General features: G+C 46.0%; 2 protein-coding genes across 3 annotated transcripts in view; one reads left to right on the top strand and one right to left on the bottom strand.

The window, feature by feature from the left end:
* Window positions 1-3,246, bottom strand: part of pcdh7b (protocadherin 7b) — a 305,576-nt gene extending 302,330 nt beyond the window's left edge. For both annotated transcript variants that reach the window (XM_063186630.1, XM_063186631.1), the window contains exon 1: window positions 1-3,246. This exon is cut by the window's left edge and continues 889 nt beyond it. In XM_063186630.1, the coding sequence (XP_063042700.1) occupies window positions 1-2,198 (2,198 nt within the window). In that variant the 5' untranslated portion in view covers window positions 2,199-3,246.
* A 1,535-nt stretch (window positions 3,247-4,781) lies between these two features.
* On the top strand, window positions 4,782-11,913 carry LOC134437384 (mRNA export factor GLE1-like). The gene is made up of 4 exons (XM_063186877.1): window positions 4,782-4,836; window positions 7,088-7,113; window positions 9,207-9,413; window positions 11,097-11,913. Exons 1-4 carry the CDS (start codon window positions 4,782-4,784, stop codon window positions 11,418-11,420), a joined length of 612 nt encoding a protein of 203 aa, XP_063042947.1. The 3' UTR covers window positions 11,421-11,913.
* Window positions 11,914-13,260: the final 1,347 nt, after the last annotated feature.

Here is a 13,260-nt window from a genome sequence, read left to right as displayed (position 1 = left end):
ACCACGGTGCGCACGACGGTCTTCTCGGTGCTGGCCGGCGGCAGCAGGGTGTAGGTGTTGTTGAGGGGGAAGATGACCGAGGGGGGGTTGTCGTTCTCGTCGATGACGAAGAGCGAGACGGTGGTCGTGGCGGAGCGCGGCGGGTCGCCGCCGTCCACGGCCTTGACCCGGAAGGAGTACTGGGTCTTCTGCTCGCGGTCGAAGGACACGGTGGAGAATATGGTGCCTGTGTCGTTCTCGATGGAGAAGATCTCCTCCTCTTCCTCGATGTACAGGCTCATCTGGGCATTGGGGCCCTTGTCTGCGTCCATCACAGTGACCATGCCCACAGGGCTGTTGGGCTGCAGGTTCTCCTTCACGTAGAAGGTGAACACGTCCTGCATGAACTTGGGCTCGTTGTCGTTCTTGTCTGCTACCAAGACGACCACGGTGGCCGAGCCCTGGAGGATGGGCATGCCCTTATCCTTGGCCACGACCTTGAACTCGTAGCGCTCCGTCTGCTCCCGGTCCAGGATGGTGTTGACCCGGATGTCGCCGCTGTCCGCATCAATGGAGAAGATGCCGTTCACCGAGGAGTCCAGCGAGTATGAGAGCTCTGCGTTCTTGCCACTGTCGGCGTCCGTGGCTCGCACCGTGGCCACCCTCTCTGCCGGCGCGTTGTTCTCCGGGAAGGACACCTCCACCGTGCTCTTGGCGAAGATGGGCGGGTTGTCATTGGTGTCCCCGACCTTGACCAGCAGGGAGTTGTTGCTGGACAGGCTGGGGCTTCCCGAGTCCACCGCCACGATGACCACCGTGTACTCCTGCACCGACTCATAGTCCAAGGGGGCAGAGGTGTGGAGGAAGTACTTCTTTTTGTTCATCTCGCCGTCATTCTCGCTGGTCAGTTTCAGCTGAAAGGGCACATCGCCCACCACTGTGCAGGTCACAAAACCGTTTTGGTCCTGGTCACGGTCTGACACCTGGACCAGTGCAATGGGCGTGTCCACCACCACATCCTCGGCCACGTTGGCCACGCCGTCACGCAGGTAGATGCGTCCGATCTTGCGGATGTCGATGGTGGGCTCGTTGTCGTTCTCGTCTTTGATGTTGAGCACCACGGTGGCTTTGTCCGTCTTGGGAGGCTGACCGCGGTCGCGTGCCATGACGGAGAAGCGCAGCTGGCTCACCTCCTCGCGGTCGATTCGGTGGAGCACGCTCAGCCAGCCCGTGCTCTCGTCCAGTCTCAGGAGCCTCCGCACAGACTCTGTTGCAGCGCCAAAAACATACTCAATTTGCCCGTTCACGCCGACGTCGGCATCCATAGCTTTTAATTGGAGGATGGGGGCGCCAGGGGAGCTGTTTTCCGGTAGGTCAGCCTCGTAGACGCTCTTCTCAAAGCGCGGGCTGTTGTCATTCACATCTGTAATCATTACTCTCAGGATAGCCTGGGAGGAGCGAGACGGGTCGCCCCCATCCCTCACACGCAGAGTCAGCTCATATGAGTCCCGCTGCTCTCTATCCAGGGCGCCCTTGACGATGAGCTGCGGCTGTTTTTCTCCGTCGGTAGTATCAGCCACTTGCAACTCGAAAAAACTGTTTCGTGAACTGTCATCGAACCGCCGCTTGCCGTGAGAGTCCCCGTTACTGCTGGTGCCCATCCTTCTGGAGTCACTGCTATCCTGAATGAGCTCATATCTGTCAATTCCATTCCTGCCGAAATCACGGTCGGTTGCCGTGGGCAAAAGATAGAGCGTGCCAATCGGTCTGTTCTCTTCCACCGACAGTGTCAGGACGGGAGATGGAAAAGACGGCGTGTTATCATTTATGTCCAAAATGATTACTTTCCCCTCGAACAAATCGAGCCAGCTTTGCGCTGGTCCAATCACTGACACTTCAAAATCTATGAAACATTCGTTCTCATCAAAAATCATCTGGCACTGTTGCAGCTTCTCCCGGTCTATCCGCCTCTCGTTTGTGCTCAGCTCCCCGGTGATGTTGTCGATTTTGAAGTACTCGGAGCCCGACTCCAGCGTGAAAGTTACCTCGCCAGAGCCCGCTACGATACCCAGGTCGGCGGCTACATTTCCTATTCGGATGTCGGCGGGACCCTCCTCAGCCAAGCGGTAGCGGAGCACTTTCTTAGCTGCGGGCTGAGTCAGCAGCTGTAGGATGATCATCGAGTAACACAAATAGTCCACTGCGCCAGTAGTCCTCATGGTTCTCGGCGGTTGTTAACCTTTTTGCGCTAAAAAACAAAAATGCAGCAGCAATAATAATGCGCAAATAATTCAGTCCAAGTGGCGATCAATTTTCCCCTAATAAGAAGGCTTGTGGTTTTCAGAAGGCGCGCAGCTCCATCATCCAAATTACACACGGCTTCGCCTGCATCAGATCGCAGCCAGTGTCCAGCTTTTTGCACCTCCTTCCCCGCTACGGCGGATTCCTTCACCCCCTCTCGTATATTCTCGGTCCCCTGTCAGCAGGACTGAAACTGTCTGTTTTTCCCACCCATATGTCATGAATTCATATGGATGTTTTAAACAGAAATGTAAAAAAAAATCCAAAATGAATTTCAATGTTCTATCATTTCCAAGGTAGGTAAAAAAATGTAATTCTATGCGTGAGTTCGTTTTTCTTCCAATAATGGGTCCACTTTTATTCAGCCAGCAGTGAAAAGATGCCTTCAAACAGACTGGTTTGCGACCTTTTTAAATATCCCGTTTCTGTCCGTCTTCCTTGCCAGCGAAATAATGGGGAAAAAATCTTTCCACCGCAAAACATGTATTACGCATCAAAAAGGCGCAAATGGTGAGAAGTTTGCGGGGCTGTCCCTCTGCCGTTGCGCCGTGTCCGATGTCAGGTTAGACAAGGATACACTGTCCGGTGGCCCCGTGCAGACGCTTATTACTGCTCAGATTGTTCTTCTTCCACCCACGGCTTAACACACGCACACGTACACTCCCTGCCTCGGAGTGCTGGCTGCCCAGCTCAGAAGAGAGAGAGGAGGGAAAAAGTCCGCAGCACCGCAATGTTTAGTGATGCGAGAGCAGCAGCAACAGAAAAAAATCGCAGTGATCAGTTGAAAAAGGGAATAAATTCAGTGTCTACTGTTGTAATCCAGTTAGTTGGCGTCTGGGGGGAAAGATTCGTAAAATTCCAAGGCGAGAAGATTATTTCCTCTGTCTGTCCCGCATTCTCCCTTTCCTCTGGTTTTCACGGCGGCTCCGATACGCGCCTCTCCTGCAACAGCAGCGCGTGTGTTCGCAGCCCCTATCTGCGCCACTGTGCGAGCAATTCACAAATGATATTGCAGTCTCTCTCTCCCTCTGCCTCTCCCTCTCTCTCGCTCGCTCTTTCTCTCTCCCTCTCTCTTTCTCTCTCCACCCCCTTTTCGCTCACTCCCCTATCTCAATGTGTGGTGCGAGGGCTGAACTTGATCGCTCAGTTTAAAGGGTAGTCGGGAAAAGTATTTGTCAGAAGCACGAAAGAGACATACACGGACACATTCTAACAAACCAAGGGCGGTGCGTTGCTCCTTTAGCCATTTCCATTATGGTCAGTGTTGAACCATCTCGACGACCTACAATAATGCAAATCGTCTTCACATACGGACGGTTGGTGGTTCGGTGAAAGGGCTTGAACATGATGTGCTTGCATATTCCCATGCTTCAATTTGACTAAGCAATGCGCTTGTGAATGTTAAAGGAAACTATGCACTGGATGCTATCGTCGATAGTTTACTCAGGCATAAAACAGGTGAACTGATCTAGCCTAGTACACCTATAGGCTACGGAGCTCACTACATCACAATTTCGGACCTCCTCGTGATATAAATTCGTTCATTGAACAGAACCCCGAACTTGAGCAGTATGCAAAACCGCGTTTGGCTTGCAAGTTTGTGATTTGAACAGTTTTACAATGTACTCACTGCACATAGTTCTGTGTACAGATAAAACGTCCTTTCTCATTGATTCCACATTTCATCGCCTTCTCTTCGCCTTGCAGCGATACAGGGGGTTGCATTTTCTCTAGCTCTGACCAACGGAACGCGAACGCTGTGTGAACAGACGGATATGAATGTGTGTGGTCGCCTGCGGTAACCGAGAGCAAGCCAGACGTTTGCGCTTTGCCATTTGCATTCTCTTGGCTATGTGCATACAATATTTGCATTGAGCATTTGAGATAGATGGTTTTTGTTATAGATAATGTTCAGGGAAAGCGAGTCAATATTCGGGGACCACGGACAGCGCCGTAGACAGACTGCCCAGTGTGCAAAATCGTTGAAAAGAGGAAGATAGAGAAAGCGCGCGCGCTTGTGTGTGCGTGTGTGTGTGCGTGCCTGGTGTTGCACTTCAATACTCTCTCTCTCTCTCTCTCTCTCTCTCTCTCTCTCTCTCTCTCTCTCTCTCTCTCTCTCTCTCTCTCTCATGCCCGCCCGCTTCTCTCTTTTCGGTCGCGTGTGTCTGCGTGACCAGCAGACAAATTTAAGCAATCAAATGTTTGTTTCAAAAGACCCAAACACCCCTTGACTACCATCTCTGAGTCCTCTCACGGCCAATCTGCTCCCCTACACACACTGACCGACTACAACCCAGTTGAAAGGATGTATTGCCCGCTTGCCACAGACTTGACTGGGTTGCTGCCGTGGCATTTATTCTCTGAAATATACTCTCCGTTATGGCAAATAAATACAGTGAACTAACAGCGTTCCCATGTCAAATCCAAACGACAAATAACCGCATAGGTTATATTTAAAGCCGATGGGTCTGTATATGTCCTCTTGTTAGTGGTCTAAAACCATGTTCAGACGACTGTGTGAGAAAGGAGAGGTCCGGGACCACAGCTGCTGCAGCGGTGATACAGTAGCCGGGCTTGGAAGGCTGCTTCGGCTGCGGCACTTTTCTCCCCTTACTGCTGAGTATTCAATTCAGACATTTACACCAATCGTTACTCCAGGGCGCCCTCTTTCGTTCGCTAATAATCAGTGGTTGCAAACACACTCAAATTTTAAGGAAATGCATTTATGGAGATTGGCTGCGTAATATCCCCCAAAAAGCTATGAATCTAAGCAGATGATGTAATGTTTATGTTTAGGTTCGCGGACTGCTTTTACATAGGTCGGTTAAATCTGGTTTGCAGTTTCCCTGCAAACAGTAAACCCCACAAAATGCAGTGTCTGCTGAAATGTAGGCTCTGCTGTAATATGGAAAAACTGTCCCTGAGGCATAGAACGGCAGCATGAGAAATCATTGCTTAGGATAAAAGCTGCTACTAAATGCAATCTAATCTAATGCAATGCAGGCTACCATAATGGAATGATATCAAGACATTTGCACCTGCAACTTCACATCCTAGATGATGCTAATAAAATACCTGTTTTCATCCATAACGCCTTTAAACCTTTTTTTGAACATTTATGCACAGGCTAGATATGGCTGCAGCCTAGGGGCCCCCAGCTGCCAGCCGGGTCCCCCCGATTGGCCAAATGAGGGGAAAATGAATAATTACATAATTGTAACAAGATGCCGTATTGAACAAAAATCCTTCTTCAAAATCCCTCCCTCTCCTAATTCCTATCTTGGAATTTTGACACCATCTATGTACTGTAATATTGTGACAAAATTTCCCTTTCAAGGGGGCCTACAGCAACCTATAGCCTAGGGCCCCCCGGCAATGATGGCCCATCCCAATTACTGTAGTAGGCTCCCTTGCATGCAAAACAAACTACAGTATGAGCTCACGATCCAGACGTGTGCTAGCACTGCCCCTAGAGTCCCTCCCATGAAGTTGCTGCAGCAGGCTCTTGCTTACATGAAAATGCCTCCAGTTCAAATATATAGCATTACATTAAATTACATCACATGATATATTTCATTTCATTACACACAGCACACGCTTTTAAGGTATATTAATTACCTGAAATATTGTAGGCTATATACATAAATAAGTTGCACATTTCTTGAGGGATTCAAAAAGAGCTGGGCATAATGATATTCCTTTTTTTTCAAAATGAATTAATAATAATATTACCATGCATATTCCCTTCTGTGTTGTCAGCATGAAACTGAAACATGTACAAATGTATTAATGCCTTCAATTCCTGAACAGGATCAGACATCCATAGAGCAAATCGGCATACAGTAGTCTACTTACTACTTAGAGGTCTACATCATCATGGTGGTCATTCAGATCCTCAGAGAAAATATTCAATTCTGAAAATGGAGCGGCATAAATCAAATTTGCATGCATGAGTATCTCAAGATCACGCAGGCTTTGCTTTCATGATTGACGGCTGGGACTGTATCCTTCATTGCCTCCCACAGAGGGGAGAAGCTAACTCAGGTATCAGTGAACAACCAGTATTGTTAATTGTTTAATTGTGCATACAGCACAAACAAACACCATCAGTGTGTGTGTGTGTATGTGTGTGTGTGTGTGTGTGTGTGTGTGTGTGTGTGTGTGTGTGTGTGTGTGTGTGTGTGTGTGTGTGTGTGTGTGTGTGTGTGTGTGTGTGTGTGTTTGTGCGGGTTGCATACAAGGACCAATTTTCATACTTTTCAAAGTGGTATGAGGACATGTAGCATACGAGGACTGTTTTGTAGTCCTCATATAAGCCTTGGTTTCAAAGCCATTTTCTAATATGTTCTGCACTAAAAAAGTTTCTTTTCTTGATACAGCCAGATACATTTTTCCATCCAGATCAGCTACATAATCTACAAAACGTGTTTTGTAATGTTTTAAGATGTGAAAATTCACTTTTAAAAATGGTCTTCATAAACTGAAATCAGACTTCTGGTGTATTTCTGGTGTGTCGAAGGCCACCCTATCGACGCTTTGCAGGTACTGCAAGGGCACACACCAGCGCGCGTAGTGTGTCGAATTGGCGGGTAGTGTGTCGAATTGGCGGGTAGTGTGTCGAATTGGCGGGTAGTGTGTGGAATATGGCGCGTAGTGTATGGAATGTGGCGCGTAGTGTATAGAATTTGTGCCCGATCACTGACACACGCATGCGCCATGGAACACTTGTGGATCGAAGTTGCACGCTGCAACGAACTTCCAGCATTCATGTAGAAGCATCTGGGACATCATGTATCATGATCATGAGGACGCGACAAAATCAACCTTGCCCAGGTAAGCTACAATAAAATCGATTGAGATGGCAAATTACCTACTTTGTAGGCTATTTTAGTTGTGGCTGAAGTAGTTTTATGTAGGCAATGCCTACTTTTCTTATCTGCAACATATGGCTGTGTCTGCAGTATTATCTGAATCAGGATAGCCTGCTAGCAGACTAGGGTGGTTAAAGTGAAGATATTTCCAGATTTGTCATGGAACGCCGTGTCATGACGTGGCTATACAGTTGTTATGTTAATTTGTATTGAAGGTTAGCTATCTATTCGCACATGTCGATATGTTCTATCAGCGACACAGGTAACTTTTTCTTAGTCTTGGACTAGATGTTCAACATCAGACTGGTGATGGTGGCCAGGGTGTTTGTTGTTAAGCAAAAATAGCAGACACCAATGTCCAAAAACTAATTTCAGAGAGATATCCATCCTGATTTTGATGACTAGACAAATCAGCACGCTCTCAAGCAGTTTTCCGAATGAAAGCTCGTTCGGAACAGACAAGTAGAAATATGCTAATCGAAGTATTATGCAGGAGTTAGCATGTTGGTTGTACGCTCTCACTGGCATTGTCAAAAAACAGAGATACTTTATCCGACTTGCGGGCACCAGTGAGTGATTTTCGATATCAGTGAGATTCCCTGGATTTCAGGGAAACTTGGGATGTGTGAAATAGTTAGTACACGAGCGAATAAAACGTCAAGGGAGTAATTAACCCACTGCTATTACAAGCATTACGGCCCTTCGCAATGGAATGATTGTACTGGAGCATTACCGTACAACCGTAGTTGTGGCGTGTTCGCCGTGAATGAAGTAAACACACAGGTTTGTGAGCGTTAAGATGAATGCTACGCCATGGAATACAAACTTGTGAATTCGGCCCTACTATTGTTTGCTGCAGATGTGTTTAAGTAAGTGTCTGATGACTTGGGAGTTATTTCTGTGGTGAGTGATTTCTGTGAGAAGTTGATTAGTTGTTACAATGGAGACTCATGAGGCTTTAGCCTAGCTGTCTCCCTTCGGATTTAACAACATTACGATACGCTTTAAGGACTTTAAGCAGTGATGGCCAGTAGCGTCCCTTCTTGTAGCGAACCTAGCTCTACTAGTTTAACTGCATTTCTCAGTATTTCTAGCTTGGTCGTAACATCACTACTGTATGTATCGAGTGGGCTATAACCACAGCCAGTTATAACGTTAGAACACCTCTGCTATAACTTAATTCCATTATACTTTTAACATCTTAACATACGGTACTCTAATACCTAGCAGCAAACCGACTGATTCTTCCTTGTTATGCGTTCGATGTTATGGAAGCTAGACCTAACCGTGCGAGACTAAATGTAAGTTCTCAAAATGTTTTATCTCTACCGCGATGGACTTGTCTTCTGAACTGTACAAAATGGTACATGTATGATTCAATTTGCCCACTGTCAATATTGCAAAGCATCTGGAGAGGGCACGCACGAATAGTCATCTCTTTGGATGTTGTTAGTAGGCTATGTCAAATAACTTTTCAGAAGTTCCAATTTGTCAAACGTTTTCTAATTAGCTAGACGGGCTTCCCTGCATTGTATGTTTACTTGCAAAATCGCCGCGAGGACGTCTTAACAACGACTCAAATAAATAACACCCTGTAACATAGCCTGCCATACATTAGCCTAGTACAACGTGAAATGTATTGACACCCTGTCTTCCCAACGAACTGGTTGTTGGTAAAGTAAATACCTGCTTGTAGCCTATTGAGCTTACTGATGGGCAAGGACAGGGGCTCAGGAGAGGTACTCGTGCACTTTCTGATAACAGCAGTACAGCTGGGGTTTTTTCCCAAGAATCCAAAAAATGTTCATATATTATGTAGATTATGTAAATATTATGTATTTACGGATAATGCGGAATGATATGGGTTTCAAACAGCCACTGCCTAGGCTGACACTAGGCTGACAGTACATAGCAGTTAGTGTCTCAAATGTTCTACATTATTTTGTCTATCCCTTGAGCGTAAAGGCATTCTATTCTATTATATGTATATTGTATTCTATGTATTCTGTGTACATTGTTTTCTATTCTTTTGTACTTTGTTTCCCTGCTGAGCAGATCCTGAACCTGTCTCTGCACGAGGCGGAGCAGCAGCGCGTGCGCGAGGCCGCTGCGGAGCGGCAGCGGGAGGCGGAGGGCCGGGAGCGTCTGCGGGCGCTCAACGCCGCGCAGGAGGAGGTACTGCAGCTCCACCAGCTGCTGGAGCCCGCCAACGCCTTCAACCACGCCACCATCATCACCCGCGGCAACCAGCTCTGCGCACAGGTCTCTGCTGTGTTGTGCACCACAGATATGTACAGTGTGGGATATTGACCTTCTGTGGAATTAAAGTAGGGGCAAAAGCAAACACTCCTTCTCTCACCATCTCTCTAAAATGCAGTTATACACAGGGTTCACGCCTTAAAAGCATTGAATCCGGGGGGCACTGTGGCGCAATGCGCTAAGCCCACCACATCTGGGCTTGCATGCACTTTCTGATAACAGAGCAGTACAGCTGTTTTTTTGTTTTTTTTTAAGAATCCAAAAATTGTTCATACAGTATATCACGAAAGTGAGTACACCTCTCACAGTTTTTGCAGATTTGTGAGTATATCTTTTCATAGGAAAGCATTACAGAAATTTCACTTTTACACAATGATTAGTGACCTTTCAACAACATATTTAACCGCTTAAATTTCTTATTCACTCCGAAAAAAACCAAAATAAAGCCATTAATGGATTAAAAGGGAGGTCAGCGGTGTGCGTTTCAACCTTTCTTTGCATTGAACTTTTACATTTTGAGTGTGCATCTGTCTAAAATAGATTGGTGTGAGATTTGAATGCAATCCTATGGAGAATATCATGATCTGCTTCAGTAGTCACAGTGCATGTTGACATGCATGTTTCTTTTAGGTGTATTTCAGACTGCCAATGTGGACAGCATTCATGCATCCCCAAACCATGGCAGTCCCACTACCATGCTTGGCTAGTGAGAGGATTACACTTTTTTTTGCGAAACTCACTTGTTTACCACCGCACATGCTTGACATCCTCTAAAGTATTTTTTTTTAAATCTTGGTCTCTTCAGATCACACAACATGGTCCCAGTGATCCATATCCTTGGTCTGTTCATCTCTCTCGAGACCAAGATAAACAAATTTGCTTTAGATGGTGTCAAACATGTGTGGCGGTAAACAAGTGAGTTTTACAAAAAAAAGTGTATCCTCTCACTAGCCAAGCATGGTAGTGGGACTGACATGGTGTGGGGATGCATGAATGCTATCAACATTGGCAATCTGAAATACACCTACGTAAAGGAAACATGCATGTCAACATGCACTGGGACTACTGAGGCAGATCATGATATTCTCCATAGGATTGCATTCAAATCTCACACCAATCTATTTTAGACACACAAAATGTAAAAGTTCAATGCAAAGAAAGGTTGAAACGCACACCGCTGACCTCCCTTTTAATCCCTTTTAATTTCGAGGCGATCCGAGCCAACACGGCCCCTTCTCTACCGGATTGTAATCTGGGGTGTACTCTCTTTTGTGGGTACATGTTCAAACATTAATGGCTGTATTTTGTGAGGTTTTTCTGAGTGAACAAGAAATTCAAGCAGTTAAATATGTTGTTAAAAGGTCACTAATCATTGTGTCAAAGTGACATTTCTGTAATGCTTTCCTATGAAAAGATATACTCACAAATCTGCAAAAACTGTGAGGGGTGTACTCACTTTCGTGATATACTGTATATTATGTAGACTACAGTATATACGGACAATGCGGAATGATATGGGTTTCAAACAGCCACTGAGTAGGCTGACATTAGGTCAGTACATGTGCAATTAGTGTCTCAAATGTTCTACATTATTTTGTCTATCCCTTGAGCGTAAAGGCATTCTATTCTATGTATTCTGTGTACATTGTTTTCTACTCTATTGTACTTTGTTTCCCTGCTGAGCAGATCCTGGACCTGTCTCTGCACGAGGCAGAGCAGCAGCGCGTGCGCGAGGCCGCTGCGGAGCGGCAGCGGGAGGCGGAGGGCCGGGAGCGTCTGCGGGCGCTCAACGCCGCGCAGGAGGAGGTACTGCAGCTCCACCAGCTGCTGGAGCCCGCCAACGCCTTCAACCACGCCACCATCATCACCCGTGGCAACCAGCTCTGCGCACAGGTCTCCGCTGTGTTATACGCCACAGAAGAGGTCAGTTGCAGACATGTACCAGAGAGGCTTTATGGGTATTACGAGAGACAAAGCTCCCGACTTTTTCTGGGTGGTACTGTCCACTAAGTTGCGCCAACGGAGGAGTGCCGAGGCTGTTAGAATGAATGGGGTCCTATGGAGCTCCACCATGCTGCCGTTGCTTGGGAGAGAATCGTTATTATGTTTTCATTTTTCATTTTCCCAAAGGCAGGATAAATTACTGCTACAAACAGCACTTAGTTTGAATTTTTAAACTTGCCTTATCTTTATAAAATACGCATTTATTTTCAATATTACGTCACAAGTGGCTTCAGACACTGCGGTTGGATTGGTCGACCGGCTGCGTGATCATGACTGCTGTAAAGCAGTTTCGCTCGCAAAATGTTCAGAGACTCTCAGTGGGATTGAGGACTGGACTATGAGCGGGCCATTCCAGTATCATAGTTTTAGTGTCCTTGAAGAACCTCTGTAACCCAAGGTAAACATTTTAATTAGTTCAATGTTGTTGGAGGACCCAGCAATCCAGATTCAGACCCAGACTCCCTGAGTCTGAGGCTGAATAACAGTCTTAAGAACTAGATGTCCCCACCACTATGTGTAACTGTGGAAACTGCTGAGTCTCATTAGACCAAAGAAGCATTGGACACCTGCCCAGATGATTGTTATTGACCTGGCCTCACCTGGAGGTTTTATTTCAAGAAATACAACTGTTAGGGCATGTCATCATATTGGGCTTTGGGGCCATCATCACAGAAGAACCCTTTTACTAAAGGCGGTGCATATCAGAGTGTTATTGAGCTTTGCCTATGAACATTTGAAAGTCAAAAATGAGTTTTGAAAGTCTCTACTTTCATCTGATGAGATTCAATTGCACCTGCTTTGATGCATGAATTCTGCTTCTATCAGGTGAAGAAAGGGATAGTCCTTAAAATTTCATAACATGGTTTCCACAATTAAACATGGTGGTGGAAGCATCATTCCGTGTTAGCCTCAGCCACAGGAAACCTTGTTTGGGTGTACGGCACCATAAAAACAGAAGATTATGATAGAATGTGGAAGGTGACCATGCAAAATATGCTCATAGAGGAAGCTAAGATCTTCACTGGATCTTTCAATAAGATGATAACCCAAAACTATTATCCAAAAATCTGTTAACATTGTCAAGCCACAGCCCTTTGACATTTTTATATAAAAATAGGCAACAGCATCTTTTGGCGGAAATCCTGGCACCAAGAAGGGAACGGATTGAATCGATTCGGAATTAATCGAATCGAATTGAATCGTGATTAATCGATTCAAAGCCCTAAGAATCGAAATCGAATCGATACAGGAACATGGCTGCAATACCCAGCCCTAGTTATGCAGCTTCATATGAAATGTGTTTTGTAAAGGAACCTTAGATATTACATTTGCAATACAATTAAGTTATATTCAGGGGACCTAGAGAAGGTGGGGTCTATTTTAAAAGTGGCTGCCTTCAATATAGGCCTAAAGTGCAGGGGAATCCCTGTTTTCTGTTCATATTACGGCCCTTGGAGGAATTCAAAGTGGCCCCTCGAATGAAAAAGGTTGCCCACCCCTGCTCTAAGCTCACATGTGGGCTGATTATGCTGTGCATTGGTTATTAAGTCAGTACACATTGATCCAAACGAGCATGTCCTCATAAGCCTTTTTTACGTCTGAAAACCAGTGTATGTCTCTCAAGTAACTGCGTTGGACAAAGTTGATGTGATTTTTTTGTCCAGGGAAAGTTGTCCTCATAAGCCTGTTCCTTATCTGTGTCACACGTGTCCTCATAAGCCTGTTTTACGTCTGAAAACCAGTGTATGTCTCACAAGTAACTGCGTTGGACAAAGTTGATGTGAATTTTTGTCCAGGGAAAGTTGTCCTCATAAGCCTGTTCCTTATCTGTGTCACACGTGTCCTC

Source organism: Engraulis encrasicolus, chromosome 21 (genome assembly GCF_034702125.1).
Source record: "Engraulis encrasicolus isolate BLACKSEA-1 chromosome 21, IST_EnEncr_1.0, whole genome shotgun sequence".
In the NCBI taxonomy this organism is placed as follows: domain Eukaryota; kingdom Metazoa; phylum Chordata; class Actinopteri; order Clupeiformes; family Engraulidae; genus Engraulis; species Engraulis encrasicolus.
This window is presented reverse-complemented; position numbering and strand designations above follow the sequence as displayed.